This window comes from Perissodus microlepis, chromosome 22 (genome assembly GCF_051167445.1).
Source record: "Perissodus microlepis isolate ML-2025 ecotype Zambia chromosome 22, ASM5116744v1, whole genome shotgun sequence".
Lineage (NCBI taxonomy): Eukaryota > Metazoa > Chordata > Actinopteri > Cichliformes > Cichlidae > Perissodus > Perissodus microlepis.
In genome coordinates this window covers 21551309-21574299 of record NC_140481.1, presented here as the reverse complement: position 1 = coordinate 21574299, position 22991 = coordinate 21551309, and the positions used below count along the sequence as shown (strand labels likewise).

Sequence of the window (22991 nt, the reverse complement as noted above, 5' to 3'; positions counted from 1 at the left end):
GAGAGAGAGAGAGAGAGAGAGAGGAGCGAGAGCACAACCAGCATCTCCTCCTCCTCCTTTTACTCGCCCTCTCTCGACTCCCCTTCTTCCAGCACACGCTTGCACTTCTTCCCTCTGATGCTGACTGGATGCAGACCGGAGGATTTCCAGCAGCTTCCTGAGTCTCTGCTCCTTTCCTCCCTTTCTTTCCTCTCTGTATCCCCCCCTTTCCCTTTCCCTCCTCCTCCTCTTTTTTTCAACATCTGAAGCTTCTCTTCTTCTGCCTCCTCTCTTTTACCCCTTCCACACCACCAGGATGTGGCACTCAGTGGCTCTGCTCCTCTCTGGATTCTCTACTTTGATCCACGGTGAGCCTGCCTGCATGTCTCTCTCTGTCTGTCTTTCACTCTGTTTTCAGGGAATCGGATTGCAGCAGCATTTTAGAGGAATTCGGGCGCTGGAGTCCACGTTGCTGATGCTTGATTTACAAAGTATGCAGTGGAATAAGAATAGCAGGAAGTAGGAAAGAGACTCCGGGAGAAGAAAAGTGAGACTCTTGCTCACCTGTTTGCTTTGTTTGTTTACGTCTTAACTGTGCTCATATTTTCTGGATGTTAGTTTAGCTGAGAGACGGGGTTGGATGCCTCTGCGTGAGATGTTGTAATGGGCAGATTGACATCTAGTCAGCACAGCGAGGTAGATGTCAGATAGAAAAATGGAAGCAGTTTTTGCCTTGGCTCTTTCTGCACAAATCTGTGTGCACACGAGGGGCTCTCACATGGAAAACCTGTCAGAGATCAAATGAATTGACGTATAGATTGGCTCTTCCATCTCCATCTTGCCTCTCCGTGTTGTGGACATGTTGCTGCAGCCGAGCCGACGGCGCTCCGAGCAGCACAAGTAAAAGCTGAACATAAAGGCTGACAATTGATTGAGAGACCTGAGAGGAGAGCGGGCAAACTTTACCAACAGGGAGAAGTACCAGCAGTGAAAGAGTGTTCAGTTTGTTTGGTTTCAAAGACTAAAAGCTGGGAAACATGAAAGACAAGAAGACCGAGGAAGCGAAAGTTTCTGACAGTATTTGGGCACGCAGATTTTTAAAGAAAAAAACATTCAGGGAATTTTCATTACTTGGCAAGCTTTGAAAGGAAAGGCCACCACAAGTGCATGTAAATTTGTACTCTGCACCTCTAGGGTTTAATCCTGTCATATTCCCAGCAGCGAACTTATATAAGAGTGTAATATATAAAAAAGAATTCCTCCATACTGTTCAGAGTACAGGCTGCATCTGCTTTTCGCAGCAGTTTATTTGGGTATCAGCACACCGAGTGACATTTTCACTAAACAAACAGTTCCTTCCATTTCACGCACAGCATACCGCATCCCGGCAAATAAATTTACCAATCTACCTCGCAAATATAAAACTTTATCAGTATGAAAGGCACAGACTTTCTGCAAGATCCAAATCTTCCACATATTTTTCTGCAGGTTCTCAAATCTTTTCATGCTTTTAGTATTTCGATCATATTGACATGATAGCATCCCACTGATGCTGCAGATTTGTCGGCTTCACATGTATGACGTGAATCTCTCATTCCACCACATCCCAAAGATGCTCTATTGGACTGAGATGTGGTGAATGGCCCATTGTTTTCCAGGTCCAGCATGTTGACTGTGTATATATGCTGTAGTGTTTGGTTGTATTGAGTGGCTATTTGAGTTACTGTTGTCTTCCTATCAGCTTGAAGCACTCTCCAACATCAACATGATCCAGGGAACTGCTGCTCACTGGATATTTTCTCTTTTTCGGACCAGTCTCTGTAACCTCCAGAGATGGTCGTGTGGGATAAATTTCAGCAGATCAGCAGCTCCTCCGATACTCAGACTCAGACACCTAAATCACAATGCTTATCCATTCTGCCAGCGATTCGCTGATTTGCTTTAACAGGTGTACCCAATAAAGTCGAGTGTACACATTTCTCTTTTTAGCTTTAACATTTCATCTACGAGTTTCAGAGCTGTAGTTTAAAAAAGAAATTCCCACACTGAAAATCTGACACATGATTGATAAAAATTTGATAATTATTTCCTGTATGTATATTTCACTGTCACCTCACAGCTAGAAGCCTGGTTCAAATCTACTTGGTAGAGTTTGCATGTTCTTCCTGTGCCAGCGTGGGCCTCAAACATGCTTGTTGGGTTAATTATCTGCAAATGTGGACGTGAGAGGGTTTTGTTGTCTCTGTTGACACTAAGACTGAGCTGCAACTAAGGGAGGGCCCTTAGTTGAATAAACAGCCAAGGAAATGGATGGATGTAAGCGTGATATAAACAGTAAATTAGAGTACAAGTTCTTGGCTAAACCTTGGGTGTGTTATGATGGGTATACTGAGAGGAAACAAACAAACAGCTACATGCACACAAATAAACGGCACATTTGTGGTCAGGCTGATATTTTCTCACTTCTTCTATCAACATCTTAATTCAACATTTTAATGTGCATTACCTCTGAGCTTCTCAAACAAACTTAATTACACATTAATTAGTGCCAGTTATGCCCTGATAAGGTTTTCCTACATTTCTAATTAGTTCCTGTTTACTTAATGTTCTCCACGCTTGCTCTGAAGCTTTCTTCTCTTTGCGGATTTTTCTTCCGCGTTTTCAGCATTAATTTGAAATATTTTATTCTGACTGAGGAGCTGGACCCTTCCTCAGTGTTACATTTAAAGCCCAGATAAGTGATCAGATCTATTTCTGCTAATTTCATCATTAAACCTGCTTCTCCTCATGCATTTCCTCCTGTCTTCTTTTCATTTCAGTCATGTTCTTCCAGATGTATTTATAGATAAGGAGGCTGAAATCCTCAAGGTTAAATCTTCTCATTTGATCAGCAGCCTGTTTTTTTTTTGACATTTGTTCCCCCAGTGTGCTTTTTAATGGAGTTTTTCCTAGAATTTTAGAATCACACTTTATAATCTGGTTACAGACCAACTAAAAGTGAACATAGAGACATTAGAATCATCAAATCTCGCTTCCTTCCACACATGAGCATTATATCAGATTCAAACATGAGCCCTTTTTCTGCCTTTCAGTATCATTGCAGGGCCCTCATCAGAGGACTCTGCTGAAAAACCTCCTGAAGGACTACAACCACATGGAGCGACCAGTGGCCAACGACTCCCTACCTCTCAACGTCTCCTTCAGCCTCAGTTTGATACAGATCATGGATGTGGTAGGCATCTCCGACTCATTTGGGGGCTGTTGATTTCTGACATCAGACAAAACATTTTAAAAAGGACAAATTCAGATCCTTGGATTAAGATTTAGTTTTTCATGGAGAACACTGAGCATTTGCTTGTTTGCAATTAAAATGGAAATTAGACTGAAAAAAACAAAACAAGCATTGAGCATGTAGTTTGTTTATGCCTGAAACTGTGGTATTAATAATGCACCAGATTTTTTTTTTTCAAATATTTGATATTTGTTTGTGGATTTATGGTTCAAGAGCAGCGCTCACACCTCTTGCCTTGTGGTTTATATGGCGAATGATGATTTAAGTGGTGTAAATGTTTTGCAGGATGAGAAGAACCAGGTGTTAACCTCTAATATGTGGCTGCAGATGGTAAGGACCCCTGAGAGACTCTGAATGTTTTGGGGTGATAATTTTTTTTTAATTGTATTCCAGCGGCAAAAACTAGTTTTCTCAGTCTTTAACATGCAAATTAAGGTCACCCTGAAGTCCATGTATCATTGTAATCACTTCAGTGTGGAGGACCTAAATGTAGACACAGGCTTGATGAACATAGAGAGACATAAGATGAGCAAAAAAGGAGAGAGGGAAGACTGTAATGCAAAAAGGATTGAACAGAAGTGAATTTAATGAGGATGGGCAAAAAGACAAAAGCAGGAATATCTGTGCTGGTTCTCAGTCATCCAGGTCATGACAATCCAAGGAGCTTGGAAAGTGACTAGACTTCTTTAAGTTTCTTGAAGACAGTCTTAGAACTGAAGAAGCATCTTGGATGAGAGGTGAAAACGTCTTCAAGAAACTTAAAAAGGTCAAGTCAGGCTTCTTACCAAGCACCTTCGATTTCAACGGCAGGAAATTAAAAAGAAACTGCACACTGTTATCAGAATAACACAGTAGATGGAAGAGTGCCCTCCTTTTATCTTCTGTTTTATTTTGATGAACAGTAGAGGGCTTTGGAAATACACCATATTGCCAAAAGTATTCATCACACATCCAAATCACTGAATTCAGGTGTTCCAATCACTTCCACAGCCAGAGGTGTATAAAATGTACTTCTACAAAAAGTGAATCACTACAGACCTCCGAACTTCATGTGGCCTTCAGATTAGCTCAAGACCAGTGCATAGAGCTTCAGGGAATGGGTTTGGGAATAGCCGCTTCCTGTTCCAAAAGCACTGCGCACCAGTGCACAAAGCAAACTCCATGAAGACATGGATAGTTTGGTGTGGAAGAACTTGACTGGCCTGCACAGAGTCCTGACCTCAACCTGACAGAACACCTTTGAGATGAATCACAAATGCATTTCCGGAAGAATGGTCAAGAATTCCCACGAACACACTCCTAAATCTTGTCGACAGCCTTTCCTGAAAAGTTGAAGCTGACATCATATTAAACCCTATGGATTAAGATTTGGATGTTACTCAAATACACGCGTGCGTAAAGGCAGATGAGCGAATACTTTTGGCAATTTGTGTGCAATATTAGTGTGCAATAATTTGACTGCAGGTTGTTGGCTCAGACAGCATGTCTGTGTTTGTGTGTTGAAGACTTGGTACGACCACTATCTCCAGTGGAACCAGAGCGAACATCCTGGAGTGAAAAATCTTCGCTTTACCACAGATCAAATTTGGACCCCAGACATCCTCCTCTACAACAGGTAAACCCTGCATAAACCCCTAAACGCTCGCCTCGTACGCACACACGTCAACAAGTCGTGTCACTTCTTCCTCTGTCCTTCCTCAGTGCAGATGATGACTTTGACTCCACCTTTAAGACCAATGTTCTGGTAAACTCCAGCGGCTTTGCCAAGTATCTTCCCCCAGGTGAGGCTTTCCGCATATTTCTTAGATTTTAATCATCGTTCCTGCTCTCCCCGTCGCTCATCTCCCTCCTTATCCCCTCCACATTTCCCCGAGGTGCAACGGCAGCGTCTCATTCTACAATCGAGTCATGTCTCCCTACTGTTTGTACACTTGACATTAATATTTTATCACTGTAAAACAGCATCCCTAGTTAGTCACTGGTTACGGATTCCCAGCTCTGTGAGTAACACCTATAAATAGGAGACGCTCACTTCCTCTGCTTCCTGCCTTAACCCAAATGCAAGCCCACAAAAGTATAGACTCCCCTCTCGTGTTTCCACAGGCCTTTGCTTTGCAGTTTCTCAGTCTTTTCGTTATACACCAGATTATCAAAGCCTGAGACTGAATCCCATCTCTTGGGGTGAGGAGAGAGCGACTGGGAGGGCCTGAAAAGACTTTTTGAATAAAAAGTCGAAGACTGCAAGCCCCAAAAGCCATTCTATGAGCTGCTGCTGAATGTAAATACAGCTGCTTAATTCTTTGTCTAGAGTCAATTAGTGGGAGAATATAAAGATTACGATTTGGAAATATATGAGAAGGAGTGGTTTGATGTGTGTATTTTATTAGTAAATGAGAAAAAGTAAGAAAAAGCAAAAGAATGAGAAACAAATCAGCTCCCTGACACATGCCTGGCTACAATTCCTGTTGTTCAGCTGGTTATTGTCAGTAAATAAGAGGCAACAAGTTTGTGGGTGTCAGGCATGGAGCGGGGAGCTTGACACACAGTAAATAATTCAGATGTGGAGGATCCCAGATGTCTGCTGCATGCCGTCTGAATAACTCCTCTTGCTGCAGAGGTAAAGGTGCTGTGTTGTGTTAATGGCCTAACAGGAAACGTCGTGTAACAGGCTTTAGCTCATATCTGGACCGGATGACATTTATAACAAGGTAATCTTGTCTCTAGGCCTTGAAATGCTCGGAATGATGGAGTTTTATTTTGGGAGCCGTACGCGCTGCGAGACAGATTGTTCCAAGCTGCAGAGAAGATTCTGGCGCCTTGTTTGAAGGTGTTGTTTCAAGGTTACTGGATATATTCGAGAGGCAGGCTGCAAATATGCATGGATTTGAAGCACAGAGAGGTGGATCTGCTTTAACTTAATCGGTGTACGTTTAGATTTTAGGGCCTTAGGAGCTCATAACTGGAGTAATTATAAAGACACACTCATGAAGCAAAGGTTGGAACCTGAGGTTAGGAGCTGGATTTTAGTGAGTAAGAAGTGCAGGGAGAGAGAAAATCTATACTTTCTACTCCATTTGGTGATGAAGCTCTGATTTCCACCTGTTAGCCCCCTTTCCCTGTTGTCATTTACCTCCACAGGCTGATTTGCATGTGGGCAGGCTCATAATGAACGTCTTTGAGAGCTGCAAGGCTTCACTGGCATTTTGGTTCTCTGCACTTGTGTGTGTGTGTGTGTGTGTGTGTGTGTGTGTGAGACCGTTTTATTTCAGTAATTACTTTAAGAGCTGCAGCTCACCAGCGACCACAGCGAGGATCATTGCAATTTTTCGTTTGGGGGTGGAATTGTGCCTTTATGATTTCTTGGTCACTTATGCCGTGCATATGGAAGCGGTTGCATTTATTATTTCTGCATAATAGAAGTGGGAATCTGATTATGGCACTGTGCACAATCTCATTTTTCAGTGTCATCGTTGATGTTTTCTTCTCTAGCTGAGGCTTAGCTAACAGCTGTGTGTGTGTGTGCAGGCAGAGAGCAGAAGCAGCATTTGTTCACAGCAGAAAATATCTGAAACCTGTGAGTGACAATATATATAGCTGCCAAGTTTTGTTTTTATAGCCATCTCTTTGACGGGAGCTGGTTTCTAATCTAGTCCTTTCTTTCACTTCCTCAGCCTCCAAACTAAATTTAAAAACTCTCTGTAGACCTGCAGGGTGTTCATAAAAATGCTGTTGCAGTGTACACTTTTGGTTGTGATGTAACATTTTTCACACAGTTGTAGAAAGTTTAAAAAAAAGAGGTCTTGAAGTGAATGAATGATTTCTCTAACAAGGAACTTGATATTCTGGACAGACTCCCTGCACTAAACAAATGGTCCGGCTGTACATCTTTCCCTTGTCACCTCTCCTCAGGAAGCGGCGGTTCATTATTGTCATTTAGTCAATTGATTGAGGAGCCCCTGTGCTTTTGTCCTTTTCTCAGGAATCTTTATGAGCACATGCAATGTGGATGTTCGCTGGTTTCCTTTTGACATTCAGAAATGTGAGCTGAAATTTGGCTCTTGGACGTATGACGGCTGGCTGCTGGACCTCCAGATGGTCGATGCTGACATCTCCGGCTACATGCCCAACGGAGAATGGGACCTAATAGGTGAGTAGGGAAAAAAGTTTGCATTGCATTCACTTTTATTCAGGCATGAGCAACCAAACCAGTTTCTCTCCTACTTCCAGGAGTTCCTGGAAAGCGGAATGAGGTCTTCTATGACTGCTGTAAGGAGCCCTACACGGATGTGACATTTGTTATTACAATAAGGCGGCGAACACTTTACTACGCCTTGAACCTTCTCATCCCATGTGTGCTGCTCTCTTCTATGACGTTGCTCATTTTTGTGCTGCCTGCTGACTCCGGGGAGAAGATCTCATTGGGTGAGTGGATCAAAAACGAGTTTTAAAAGACTTCACAGAAACATGAACCCCCCCCCCACACACACACACATCAATGCAAGCTCATTTGAGTTAAAACATTCTTTGTAATTTTTGCAGTTTCTTGCCTCTAGTCACTAATCTGCGTGTAGCCAAGAAACAAAGGGACACCGGTAAAATACCAGGGAACTGTAAAGCAGGTAATCATGAATGCAAACAATGAAAGCTTCAAGTGCAAGATGCACACGGTGTAAAGACTAAACCTGAAGGAAGATAGAAACTTCAAGCACATAAACTCACTACAGAGCGAAGCTGCTGTAATACATGGAAGAAGCGAGGGATCTTCTATGAAAAAGATGGCGCCTCAAAAGCAGCACTTGTGGCCATGACTGTTTGTAGTTTTTCATTGCACTGCTTTCAACTTTCTCCAAGCATGTTGCTGCAAATGCAGTAAGACTTCCGAATGTCCCTTATATGATTGAAACGACTTGCAGGTTTTACACAGTGCTCGGGCTTTTTTAAACGAATGTATATATTTTGTAAAAAGAACGTGTCAAATATGCAAAAATCTCCAACTTGCTCCCGGGTTTGAGTGAAGTAGTTTATAGGCTGCCAAAAACTGAGCTCACAACAAGCAAGCCATCCCGGAATAAATTCAAGAAAAAAAAAAGAATCGAAGGAGTGGCACTGGAGACTACGGGGAGGCATGAAACAGACAAAGGGAGAGGGGTGGGGAGCTGAGAGAGGAGAGGGATTACAGGATAAAATAGAAAGATGAGAAATGCGAGGAGGAGGAACACAGACCGATGGGTGTGGGAGGGAAGCAAAAAGATAACACCGACAGGAGAAGAATTCGAAAAGGATGAGAGAGGACAGCACAAAAGAGAGAGGGACGACTGATGAGGAGGAGAAGGGGAGAGACATCCAAATCGCACAATAATGGGCTGGAAGAGAGAGAGAGAGAGCATTGCTGTGATCAAGCAGCAGCTGCAAATATGTTTTAATATCTGCTTCAACCTGTTTAGAGATGACTAATGTTCATCTCCTCAGGACATTAAATAGTCCAGATTTCACGTTATCTGACATTTATAGAGGTAAAGCTGTTAGGCAACTAATGGAAGAGGGAAGTGGTTGAAAATTTATGGCTGTATGTTTGGGAAACCGATTAAGTTTTATAAAGTAAAAATAGAGAAAAAGTCTCAGCTTTACATTTTTTTTAAATCTAATTTAATTGGCTCAAGATTTTTTTTGTGTCACTTTTGAATTTTGTGAAATTTTGCATAATTTTTCCACCATTTATTTGACAAATTGTTTAAGAAAATAGAAGATTGCAGCTTGATATTGCATTAAGTTCACCTTGATAACTGGATAAATCTTTCTATCTAAATGCTCTTTGACTCATGTCTGTTTGGGAGGCAACAGCATTGTCAAAGCCTAACCTCACCCCCGATGCAGGATGCATTACGCAGCATTTCTCCATAAAAGGAGGAGGTGGGGGGGGGATGCCAAGCCTTACACACACGGACAATTAACCTATTGATGTAATTAAAGCTAGTGAATTGATTGGGGGGAGAGCTTACACACTGGCTTCCAGAAAAATTCTCTGTCACTACACTTGATGGAGGAGATGCGTGCACCGAGCGGCCGGGCCGTTAGGGTTAGAGGAGCATGCTTTTAAAAAGAATAAATGTCATATGTGAAGAGAAAAAGCGACATAAAAGACGCATTTTTAATTCACCTAATATCCTTAAAGAGCATTCATATTTTATCTCTCGGCCTGGGAGTTTAATTGAATGCCTCTGAATGGGGACAGTTATGCCAGCAAAGCACTCCCTAAATTCCGTCTGCTGGAGAAGTGAGACAGATTGCGTGGCGGTGGATAAATGAAGATGGAATTGCGGGAGGGTGTGAGGAGTGTGTTCGCGTGCACACCGGTGGTGTTTGAACACCTTTAAAAAGGGTTATGTGCTGTGTATGCGGAAGTGCTTTTTTTTGCTTTAGAGGTGCACAATGCCAAAAAAGTGATTCACTGTACGAGCGTTAGCCGGTCATTTACATAAATCGAACCAGATCTCCTCCTGAGTGTGACTATTTATCAAAATACCAAACAGACTAATGCAGTTTCTCAGAAGTAGACAGAGCGACTGAGGGGAGGAGACCAAACCGCTGGATCGATCGCCTAACAAAATGTATTATTTCTCTTTCTATCTGCAGGTATCACCATCCTGCTGTCTCTCACTGTTTTCATGCTGCTGGTCGCAGAGATCATGCCAGCCACATCTGACTCCGTCCCTCTCATAGGTATGTGAAAGATGGATATATTCATAGGAAAAAGAATCTGCTGCCATCACAACACACAGCATTAAATCAGGCTGTCTGACTCACTGGAAATACTGCATGCAGTTTCTATCTGATGGGCGCGATCGATACTTTGTGAGTTTTTGTTTGTTATAATTGATAGTTAGCCTGTGGATGCTGAACATGTTGATTAAACAGTTAGGTTGATAATTAGTTGGGCAAAGACACATTTTTTTTGTAGTTTCGCCTCTGTGCATCACCTCAGTGGATTTTAAACTGAACAATTAAGACGTGATTGAAGTGCAGGCTTTAATTCGAGGCTTTGATTCTGGGGTTTTACAACAAATTCAAATGAACTGTTTAGGAACTACGGTGATTTTTGTACACAATTCCCCATTTTTAGAGACTCGGGCGTAATCGGACAGACTAATATAGTTTTAAATATCAGGACTTTTGGAGTAAAATCCAAGGCTCAACTCTAGAACCCGTGAACATCACCAGATGTTGTGATTCCTCTTTGAGATGCTCTGCTGGGCGTTTAGTGCAGCCACCTTCAGTTGCAGGCCTAAACATGCTGTCTTGGGTTGACATCAGGTGACCAACCATTTGAAGAAAATCCCATTTCTTCTCCTTGAGAAACTCTTGGGTTGCTTTAGTAGTTTGGTTTGAGTCATTATCCATTTGCACTGTGCAATCCACTTTAGGCCGATTCTGAGCAGGGAGTACAGCCCTGTACACTTCACAATTCATCCTGCTGCTTCTATCAGGAGTCACATCATCAATAAGCACTAGTAGTCCAGTTCAGTTGGCAGCCATACACGCCCATGCCACAAGATTGCCTCTACCTTGTTTCACAGATGATGTGGTAAATTTGGATTGATGAGCTGCGTCTGTCCTTCTCCTTACTTTTCTCTTCCCATCTTTCTAGGACAAGTTCATCTTGAAGGCTCTGCTGATTGTAGATCAGCATCTCTGAGAGCCTTGGTGACTGTTAGATGTTGTGAACTTGTCTTCTGTGGTCTGTTAGACATTTTGGTGTTGGCCAGTGCATTCCTTCTTTTTAAAAAACTGTTGAAATTACAAATACTGTGTCCAACAAATTATGGACCTAACTGTAGACTGTAGACTTTCTCAAGGTTTCAATGACCAAGTGTCAATTTAGAGGGGATACACAAGTGTCCCTGTGACCATTCAGATGGTGTTTTTATATGCTGGTAATGCTTTCAGGTTTACAGTTTTTTTTAAAATCATTAGCTGAGTGATGCTGCCTTTTATACGTTGCCTTCAAGGCTGAAACGGAGGAAGTATGCTGTCTTCTGCAACGGTCTTTCTGCAGTGCAAGAGTATAACATGAACTATGGATGGATGAAAGGAACATAACCCAATTGCAGGCTGCACAAAATGTTCCCAACAGCTGCTGTTCTGATAATCTGAGAACCCTGAAACTACATGAAAAGCTACCAGAGACAGTAGTTCTCACTTAACCGTACCTGGCAAATGTCACACAAAATTCCAGGGCAATTCATCCCATAGTGAAGATATTTAAATTTGAACCACAGTAATGGACCATCTGTCCAACAGCCAGGTTTTTCACAGATGACTTTACAATGTACAGAGGATTTTTTTTTCTCGATCCACCTCTCATGTATTTAACATTTGCTTCCAAGGAGCCAGGCTCTCTTTTACCTGACAATTTTCAGAGGAATGGGATTCTTTGTGCTTTTTAAGCCATTTAACAGTAACCCATGGCTCATTCAAGCATGCAACAGGCTTCTAACTCCAGACACAAACCAGTGTTATTCTTATACATAACAGAAAACTTCATTTTAAATTTATTAGCAGCCTGTTGCAAAAGAACATACATTGTTTCCATTTAATTACCTTTAAATCTAAAACCAGGGCCAAAGATAACACAGTTTGGCAGACATAAAACAGTATTTTTGTCATATTCAGTGAGCTGTTAGCTGAAAACTTGGCAGTTCTCTGGATGATGTGCATTGTGTTCTAAAACATTTAAGGAAACTTGACAAGTGGAGGAAAAAAGAAGTGACCTAAAAAAAGTATCTACAGCTGATGAACAGTATCCGAAAGCCGTGTCCTTAAGAAATAGGAAAAAATGCAGCAAAGACCTGATAGAGGACCTGAGAAATGTGTCTGACCCTTCAGTTGATCCATCTACTGTTCACTGGACCCTCATCAGAAATAGTCTGAGTGGAAGAGTGGCTGTCAAAAAAGCCATTCTTAGGGAAGGGAAACAGGGAACTGCAGTGAAAATCAGTGGCAACAGTGATCTTGTCAAAATTGATGAAATTCTGAATACACAAAAAGTGCAGTCAGGTTTTGATCCATAATGCAATACCATCTTGAAAGTGTCTGATTGACGACAGCTTCATCTTTCAGCATGACAATGATCCTAAACACACTAAAGCAGTAAAACCACACCTGGATAGAAAAACTCACAGAGCCCAGAGCCCGGACCTCAACATTACTGAAGCAGTGTGGGATCATCTTGACAGAGAACAGAATAAAAGGCAGCCAACATCCAAAGAGGAGTTTTGAATGTCCTTCAAGAAGCCCGGAGAACTATTCATGAAGACTACTTAAAGACACACCAGGAAAGCTTCCCTAAGACAGAAGAATAAGGGTGGTCATACCAAACACTGACTTTCAAGCTGTTTGAATTGTACAGATTGCCTTATACACTTTATTTCCATGGATTTCATTTTGCACATTTTAATCAATTTTTGCACCTATTTCCCATTTTCATTGCAAAACATGGAAAATTGAGGGACTTTTGCACAGTACTGCACTACAGGAGACCAGAAAATCTGCACAATGCTCCCCCCCAAAAAACTGTAATCACAGGATTTACTGTGGCCACCTGCTCACCTTAAAGTTTAATAGTCTAAATTGATTGTGGGCACGCTGCTGGAAATTATGTTTAGCGAGCTTAGACGGCAACCGACACAGATGCAAGGCCATCTTTGCCTGAAGACACAAATCCTGGTCATTAAAAGCGTAAGAGAAGAAAAAAAAGCAGAGTCATAATCATTAGTGTTTTCCTTTCTGCTTGTTTTTTTAATTAGGAGAATCTGCTGTGGATTTAATCTGTTTGATGATTTTTCCCCCAGGAGTATAAACTTGGCAGAAGTTGTGTTATGAAGACATCCACCTTGAAAAAAACAGGAACACACCATCCTTAAAAATTCACATTTTTCTTGAGATCCCATCATAATGTGTTTCAGTGAAATACCTCATCTTGCTGACCTTAGAGTCCTTGAAAACAGACATTAAGCCATCATTTTGTAGATCTTTTACTTCTATACAACGATTGCCGGGCTGTTTCCTAAATAACAAGCTGTAGCAGATACTGTGAAGTTCAGTGAGGCAGTATAGGAAATTACGGTGCGACTTAAAAATGAAATATCTTACTCTCTCCCACTCCTCCCAGGTCAGTACTTTGCCAGTATAATGATCATCGTTGGGATGTCAGTCATCGCCACAGTGGTGGTTCTGCAGTATCATCATCACGATCCAACCGGAGGAAAAATGCCCAAATGGGTGAGCCTAACTCCACAAACATCATCACTTACACGCTTCGCTGCTTTAATAAGAGATCGGTATTTCTAATTCACGCAGATATATTCAAATTAATCTTTTTGTTAATATCTGTTCAAGCTTTAGTATAATTCTTCTGCTCTGCCATTTTCAATAACATGTCATGCATTTGTTAGCTCTATACCTGTGCTCCTCTGCCAGTTTTCTTTCGCTTTTTATTCTCCGACTTCCTCGGCTGTGACTCATCCAGCAGTATCAGTCTGCCTGAGTGTGTTCATCAAATGCCTCACCACAGACTTCAACAGGAGTGCATTTCAAAGCACTCTGGATGTGTGGGAGGATTTGATTTGGCTCATTTCTTCTTTTTTTATTTTCCTCGCCTTTTTAATGATAAAAAATTCATCAAGCTTTGTTTTAACAAAAGTTTTGTCATAACGTGAATTTTTTAAAACATGAAAAATGTTAAAAGAAGGTGTGAAATGAAAATAAATGTCATGTAATGTAATATTAACCAACATCTTAAGATGTATTTATCCGGTGATTTATGTGTGGACTGCAGAGACGAACTGACAGGCCTGCAGTTTTCAATACATGTGCATCAGCTTTACTGCATGACAGCGCAGATGCTCGATGTATCGACACAATTCAAGGACGCTTTGTTGATGAATGGCTCGTTCAGACAGTCCAATGGCCAATTAACAGGCTAATTGATGTGGTTCAGATGAGAGCATCGAACCAGCACAGTTCATAATTACAGCCCCTGAAAAAAACCTACGTCAACGGCAGCAGCAACAGAGACGGTTACCTGGCTGGTAAACATACTCTGTCGAGTGTAATTGAGCAGTCATCTGGACATTAGCTGCTCATTAGATGCCAGACACCCATCTGGACTCTGCTGGGCCAGAATGACTTTCAGGGGACTTGGAGTCTTTTTTGTATTTTTTGGGAAAGCAGAAGCGAAGGTTTAAATTTGAATAAGGTCTTTATTTAAACACTGTTCAATGAAACATTACAGCAAACTTGTTAGAGTCATAAAGCAGTAATGTGAGCACTGCTCTCAATATTTCCACAGTTTGAATGTATGCCTACCTTTCTAAGTTTCCTCTCTGTGGGGAATGCAGTCAAAGAAAAAAAATCTTTTCCTCAGGCGACCCTGGTGAGGATCTTATACTTCTACAAGTGCAGCTGCAGTTTGAAAGAGACAAATAACTGCCTATTAGCCCAGCTTAACTGGCGTTAGGTGCAGGTCAGGATGTGTAGCTGCTTTTAGTGCTTTGTGGCTGCTTTCTTATGTTTTCTTTTACTTCTTTGAGTGCTTTGATGCTCTGTGCTCCCTCGAGTCCCCCGCTCTCATCTCTACATATCTCAGTGTCCCTCTCTCTCTCTCTCTTACTAGGTGCAGCTCGTTTTGCTGCAGTGGGTCGCGTGGTTCCTGCGGATGAAGCGCCCGGGTGAGAGTGATGACCCAGAGCGGCCACCTTGCGCCCCCCACCTGCGCCGCTGCTCCTCGGGGTCACAGAGCGGAAGCATCCCTAACCCTCCGGACTCCCTCCACCCGCTGCACCCACAGAACCTGGCTCCCCTCCAAACAGGGCCGCTTCATGCAGGGCACCCTCACCTCCAGGCTCAGACGAGTGCTAACAACAACGGGAATCTTCTATATATGGGTTTTCAGAGCATGGACGACCCCTCGGTGCTCCCGGAGAGCATCCAGAGAAACAACATCTCCGCTGGGCCTCTGCGAGTGGCGGGAAGCCCACCTCCACACCTGCCGTCACAATTTTGCAGCTCCCCTCCACCGCCTACCCCTAATGTGGAAACTTTAGGATGTCCCAGCACTGTCTCCAGTGGTGGGGGCTTTGGAGGTGGGGCGGGAGGTCTTGGAGGGTGCTCCACTGTAGGGATGGGAGACCCCCAGCTCCAGGCCATCCTGGAGGAGGTGCGTTACATGGCGGACCGCTTCCGGGAGCAAGATGAGAACGAAAGCATGGCGGAGCAGTGGAAATTTGCAGGCGCTGTGATTGACCGCCTCTGTCTGGTGGCATTTAGTGTTTTCAACATCATATGCACCATCTCAATCCTCATGTCTGCTCCCAACTTTGCGGACGCTATTTCAAAAGACTTTGTCTGAAAACAAAGAAAAAGAAAAAAAAAAGAGGAGGAGAAGCGTGAAGGAAAGGATGAAAGAAACTAAATATGGGATAAAAGATGGAGTGGGCCCCGATCCAAGGAAACCCAATTTCCAGTGGACTGTAGGCTCTATGATTTGTGATTGCAAAGCAATCGGAAACAAAAAAAAAAGGTTTTCTTTGCAGTACATTCTGTTTTGGAACTGAAATAAAAGAAGAAAACAGATGAAGAAGGGGATGGAGAGTGAAGGTAAAATGAGATTACGGCAAGCAGGGTGCTTTATCAGATTCTTGAAAAGGTGAAATGGATTCTTCTGGTTAATTCAAAGACTTTCCTCCAAAATTAGGGTGAGCGCTGAGCCAGAAATGGATAAAGAAAGGGAGGATTATCAGTGTAATCCAACCTGGAGTAAGAAAGCTCTTAGAGCAAGAGAGAGAGATTGAAAGAATAAGGGTGGAGAAGAGAGAGGCAGATAGATAAATGAGGCAGACATTTTACTGTTTTATTTTCTTGACGAGAGAAGACAGCCCCAGACTCCCACATGTTGAGAAAATACTGCATCATTTAGAGTGATGTGAGGACGAGAGGGTGGGGAGAGGAGACAGAGACTTTTACAAGGACAGACAACAAAGAGCAGTCGTGAAGGAACGAGACTGCCTCTCCCACGGCACTGGCACAGCGAGGCGCAGTAAGCGGCTTGTTGCTGGATACGCAAAAGTGGACCGAAGAGCAAGAAAGCACAGAGGAACAGAAGAGGATCACATCTATTATTCAATCGCACCCATCTAATGACCGTCAAATTGAAAGACCTCGGATAATCTTCAAGACTAATAAGCTTTTAAAAGATGAAGTCCCTCCACTGCTCGCGAGCCACTTTAAATTTGCGAGGCCTTATCTCTTTGAGACGATTGCCAATCTGCAACAATCAGCAGAGATCAAAGCTCCTCAGCAGTGTGCACAGTGTGCGGCGCTAATCATGACTGGGAAACTGAATTAACTGGTCATCAGTGATGCAGTGGCCGGTAGCTGCACCACAGCGGAGACCTGAACTGATAATAACTTACGAGGCAGTCATCTAAGTGGATCTGGCAGCTCGTAATAGACCAGCGAAACTCATTGGATTTCGTATTAAAAGGTTTAATAACTCAGAGGGGAGGTCAGTGTTTTAAAAGGACACGAGATGCAGGAAAAATAAGGCGAGGGCATTCTAAATAAAAAATATATATTACAGTGAAAAAACATCCCATCAAATTTCTGTATGATCTATTGAAAGGTTTAGAGTCTCCTCAGTGATCTAAAATGAGATAAGAGAATTTAATAGGATCATATTTTCCATGAAATACACTGCAGTGGCATTTTGAAGGTTTATGCCAACACACAAACTACTTATATGGACAAAAGTAACGGAGCACACCTCTGAATCTTTGAATCCAAATGCTTTTAGTCCCATTGCTGCAGGTGTATAACAGCAAGCACTCAGCCATGCAGTCTGCATTCAAAAACATTTGTGAATGGGTGAGCGAGTGAATTACAGCGTGGTACTCATGTTCAGTTTGTGAAGCTTATATTGATATTTAAAGACCAGCTGTAGCATTGTTGCTTTCAGCTGCTACCCTGTCACTACAGGGTCGCTGCAGCGGGTAGCTCTACATGTTTGCCGGATGTACTGCAAGGCAAATTAAAAACAACAACAACAGCAAATAGTAAAATGCTGCAAAGGCGACCAATACACAACGGAAATGGAAAAAAAAATGCAATAAAAGCTCACAAAAAACAAAAACAGCTAATCCTGACGGCTAATGGTGAGAATATCATTAGTTGTTGTCTTTTTCTGCCACACAGCACAGATGAAGCCTCTGCTTCCTTTAAGCGTGTCTCACTACAGTTCGCATATTTTGGTTTCTGTCACATCCGCAGCTGTTCCATCACACTTCTGTTGGGTTTTGTGTGCTTTTTCCTATTTGCTGGTGGGTTGTTTTTGTTTTTTTTAGTTGGAGTGCATGTGAACCCTCAGAGGCACCATACGGATGCCCTTCCTGAAGTAATTTGTATTATTGTAGTGTAGAAGTGGAAGGAAACACAGCAACTCTGACACATGAAGTTACAGAGCGGTGTTGTTGAACGCTGAGGTGCATAGTCCGTAAAAGTTGCCAATCCTCTGCAGAGAGATAAACCTCCCCTGACGTTAATATCAGCACAATATCTGTTCGCTGGGAGCTTCATAGCATGGGTTTCCATGGCCGAGCAGCTCTTGTAGAGGCAGTGTGCCAGTGCTTTTGTCCATACAGTGCAAGTCCAGTCAAACAACAAATGAATTGTCTCTGCAGAACGCATATAAAAGATTAATGTAGTAATCGTGATGTCAGCGATGGTTAGCAAAGTCCCCATCCCAGTCCAGAGCCTGAGCTGAGCATGCTGGCTGTTTGCCATCTTGATGATTTAAAACTGGAAACGATGAGGAGGGAGGATGTGACTGAGAAACTGAGGGATACTGCATGCTCGTAGGGTAGCAACTTGTCAGTCACAGGACAGGCACGCCCTAATGCACACACACCCTGCTTTATCTACCTTTAAGGACAGTGAGGGGATCATATTTTACTAAATAAACATCGTATTATCCAAGAATTGAAAGTAGCAATCACAATCATAAACTCATCGAGAGTGTTTATTGAAATCAAAGATAAAGTGAGTAGGATATTTGTTTTCCCCATAGACTCTATTTTTGGTCTGAGACAGTTATGTATTGGCTGCACCTTTTAGACTCTGTAGCTTTATCTACCTTTTATATATGCTTTATATTTGGGTGTCTGCAAACAGTTTGAAGGTATGCAGAATGCAAAGTTAGTCCTGTTTACAAATATCTATGGATTAATGTAGCTTCTCCTCTCCGGTCTTGACAAAGTTAGACTCGCTTCCCTAACTTTGAGTGTTTCTCAGCAATTTACGGTAAAAAGAGGAGGAAATTATAAAAAAAAGTCCAATGTGCTTTCATTGTACTTGCACAGGTTGTATCTAAAAGTGTTCCCTCGTTGTTATATAACACAACACGAGTGCACTTAACAAGTCCCAGAACTGAATGGAAATGTAACATTGTGAAAAATACTAAAGTCGTGTGACCCTACATTTAGTCAGTGACAGCGGAGATGGGAAAGGAGAATTTATAAGTGTCTGAAATCTCAATTTGATCCTCACTATGGAGTAAGCCATACTGAAATAATGGGAGTTTAATGATGCGGGGATTTTGAGCACAAAGATTATAAGGGAAGGATGAGTCATTGAAACAGCTAGGATAGAGCCCACCTTTAACAGCTCAGAGTCTGCCAGTGTTTCAGTGATGCTATTATCTGAGCATTTCAATGTGAATTTCTATGTGAGTACAATTCTAGTGCACAGCTACTAAAAAATGTTCAAACTCCCACACAACTCAGAATTGGATAAGTGGTTAAAAAAGATGGAGGGATGAATGGAAATTGTTCAAACTAGTCTGTGTGTTGCTTTTGAAAGAGATAATATGAGTGGTTGTCTATTAGGATGTAATGCAAATACAGCAAAGTCCATCATTTGATGGTCGAGACACAACTGTTATAGTTTTCCGTCTATACACCACTACAGAGGATTTCAAATCAAACAATCACAATGTGACAACCACTTTTATACGTATTCCCCCATTTTTAGACTGGATGTGAGTCTGCAACATCCTAGAGAAAAAAAAATCTTTGAACAGATGAAACTAAGATGAATTTGTACCAAAATGATGGGAAGAAGGAGAAAAACAGCTCATAATTTGAAGCCTACCACATTTTCTGCCAAACTCAGTCGAGCGCTTCACAGTGCAAATGGATAATGACCCAAAGCAAACTGCAAAAGCAAGTCAGTGACCTGATCTCAGCCCCAAAAAGCATGCTTTTCACTTATTAAATACAAAACTGAAGAAAGAGACTCATTTCAAGAGAGGAAGCCCAGCATTTGGTGATATCCATGGGTTCTAGACTTCAGGCAGTGACTACAAAAAACTTTCATACAAGTGCTTAAAAATAAGTCCATATATATTTAATAATATGTTAGTGAGTCCAATTAATTTTGAGCCTCTGAAAATGGGGGAGTGCGGATGAAAAAGGCTGTAATTACTAAACAGTAAATTCAAGCAACACTTGAATTAAAACTGCACTTTAATCACATATTCAGTGTTTGCTTTAAAATCCACTTTGCCGGCGTGCAGAAGTACAAAATATGCGCGACTTCCCAAACACGGAGCCTTAAACAGCCCACAGAGGTCTGTTTTAACATTAAACTGTGGATAACTTGTGTTTTCTTCAACTGTGTGGCAGGTGTTGGATCTCACTAAGCTCACTATTGAACCATACCTTTAAACTGTAAGCAGAGACATAAATCACTTTCATTCAGTTTACCTGACTGCTGTGTGGGAGAATATCCTCAGATACTAAACAACCCACTGAAGGATAAAAGCAGAGTTTCTCTGTATTTTTCAACAAATCCCAAGGTTGACGCTATTTTTCTTCTTTTAATTTGAAAAAACAGCTAAGCAGTGCACTTTCTAGCGAGCGTTTTACACCGTCAGACGCACATTTGTTGCTGTTCTTGCAGCAACAGAACAATGGCTGAGGGATTTACCCTGATAAAATACAACAGAGCCCGTGTTCATTATAACAGAGGAGCATGACACTCAGTGTGAAGCGTGGCTCATTAATGCGTTCCTTAAAATTTTATGACACAAAGGAAAAGGAAGCTTTGACCACACAGGCAGTAATTTCAGCAGATTTGTTTTAGTTTTAATGGGACTTGATGATAATAAACAAAAATCTCCTACTTTACTCCTCTAGGACAAAATATGTTTACTGCATTACATTCCTGACCAGCACTGTCTGTGCACATGTATTTTCTCACTGTGAACTGATAGAGTGTAGAGACAGCTGTACAAGTCCTTTATAACTGCTCTCTACTTGCCTTCATCTTTTGTCTTCTCTCTCTTCCTCTTTAAAGCAAAGTCCTCTAGCAAGGCAGAAGGTAAACTTCCTGCCAGAGGGTTTATGAAAGGATGTTTTCCTTCGAGCACATACTGACACCTGAACACTCACATCTCTGTACAGAGCATTTCTCATCCTGAAAATAAAAGATTCTCTCTTTTTGTTTTTCCTACTGCCTTTGGTCTGTTCTGCTCCCTATCCTGTCGTCTTGGTGGTGGCTGGCCCAACACCTGAAAAGAAGAGAAAAATGACAGGGAGGGGATAAGAGGAGGAGAGAAAGTGCTGACGTGCACTGAGCGCTGGACAGGGCCTTAATTGATCACTCGTTCAGGAGGGAGAGAAGAGGGAGGTGGGCAGTAGGGGAGGGTTAATGGAGGAAAGAGGGGGGATACTGGGTAATTCATTGGATTTATGAAGGACAGCGGCAGAGGAAATAGGCTCGCAGACAAGTATAGCTCAGTCACAGACATTAGACGAAAGGCCATGCACTATATCACACCGCAAGGGAAAATACATACATATTTAAATTGAAGATTCACGGTTCACAACTAAAGACAAACACTTTCTCACTAAAATCTATTTATATAGCACTTTTAAAGACAGGAATCTATTACAAAGTGCTTTACAGGGAATATAATAATATCTTTATCGACACTAATCGTTGTCGGTAGAAATATTAAGTGGAATTCTTTACAAACGACCTCTCCAGATCTCCAGTCAGGAATTCCAGTAAAAGTGTCTGTTTCAAAGCTGTCAATCTTTAAAGGCACAGTGTTTAAAATCTCACCACTAGATGTCAGTAGATTACAGTCAACTGATTCCTGTTTTCTTACCCCTCCTCCTAGCGACGGTGGTCGCTATAGGACAAACAACTCTGACTATCATTCATCTGTAGTTCAAGTGTAGGCTGTCAATCTGCTGTTTACCTCAACTGGTGTACACGCCGAGGCTGTAAAACTTTGTGAAAGGCGTTCAATACAAAGTCGATGAGTCTGTGAAGCTCACTTCTGTCCAGCAACTGCGATACTGAGACAAGTTGTTGTGCATATCCTGAACTTTTCTATTGGTAACGCCTGCTGTTAGCCTCTGTTAGCTGCTATTAGCCGGTGTTAGCGAAACTTTCTTTGAGGTAGACTTTGACACTTAGTGAATAAACTCTCATACAATATGAGAATTTAATCAAACTGTTAATCAGAGGGAAAGTGTAATTGTTAGGACACTGGAGCCTAACACTAGCTGGCATAATGTTAGCATATAGCCAGCTGTTTTTACTGTTTAGCCGGTTTGTTGTCAGCTGTCCAGAGACAGGTCACATGTCCAGTCCGCTGACAATAAGTAATTGTGATAATATTGGGAATAAATGAGCAATCTGCCCAGGTTTTTTTGTATTAAGTGTCCTGACATCAATTGAGGAGATCAGGCTTGAAGTGAGGAGGAAGACAATGTGTTATCTAAATACTGGTTGCATTCTCTCTTTCCTTCATGTTTTTGCCTCTTTGGTGAAGTGGACCCCATCTTACGTGACAAAAAATTATCTCTCATGTGGGTAAATTCAAATTTACCTCCATGGCGTCTGAACGCCTCCAAGTTCCCTCCTTCTCCTGTCACGGTTAGTGGTCGGAAGGACTCATAATGCAGACTCTCGAATCCTCCGTACAGTGCATTTATTTACAGCGACAAATGATTACACAGAAGAGCAACAATTTGGTGTCTGGGTTCTGAGCCAGCTGGAAGTCCTGAAGGCTCCAAGCCTCGGTATGGGCTTGGCAAGAAGCAACAGCAGAAACAGGTCCACAACCCTTGACTCAAAGTCCAGAACACTCACTCCTAAGTCCACTCTTACCAGGGTCTGGGACTCTAGCTTAGTCAACAATCTGGCAGTTAATGAATATCTTCTTCTGCTTTAAATGGAAACTGGCTGAAGACCAAATCCCTGGCAGGTGTGGTATTTAGCCCAGGTGCAGATATGCTGGGACCGGTGGAAGACACACCTCCACAAAGCAAGGTATGTTTAGTGACAACAGACAGAGAGCGAGAGATATGCAAGGAAACCAGTAGACTGGAGGACCTTCACACCTCTGCCTTTGGTGTACTACATATGTGGATGGTCTCAAGCAACATACATAAAACACAGTTAGGCAGATGTTAAGATGTTCATCTTGGCCACCGTATTCATGATGGCAGGGAAACATGACAGCTCCAAATAAACAGAACCTGCTCTTTTTTATGTTTGCTAGAATAGTTATAAATCTGTGAGAACACATCAGGTGATGGAAAACATAATTACATGCTAATCAGTGTATATTTATGAGCACAATATTCTGTTTTTC

The 22991-nt window shown here is 42.1% G+C and overlaps 1 protein-coding gene across 1 annotated transcript; it reads left to right on the top strand.

Moving 5' to 3' along the window:
• Window positions 1–17: 17 nt before the first annotated feature.
• On the top strand, window positions 18–20833 carry chrna11 (cholinergic receptor, nicotinic, alpha 11). Its single transcript, XM_084919380.1, has 10 exons — window positions 18–347; window positions 3072–3211; window positions 3557–3601; window positions 4777–4886; window positions 4973–5052; window positions 7251–7418; window positions 7499–7693; window positions 9905–9991; window positions 13440–13549; window positions 14943–20833. The coding sequence occupies exons 1-10, from the start codon at window positions 296–298 to the stop codon at window positions 15675–15677; spliced, it is 1722 nt and encodes a 573-aa protein (XP_084775506.1). The 5' UTR covers window positions 18–295; the 3' UTR covers window positions 15678–20833.
• The last annotated feature ends 2158 nt before the right edge of the window (window positions 20834–22991 follow it).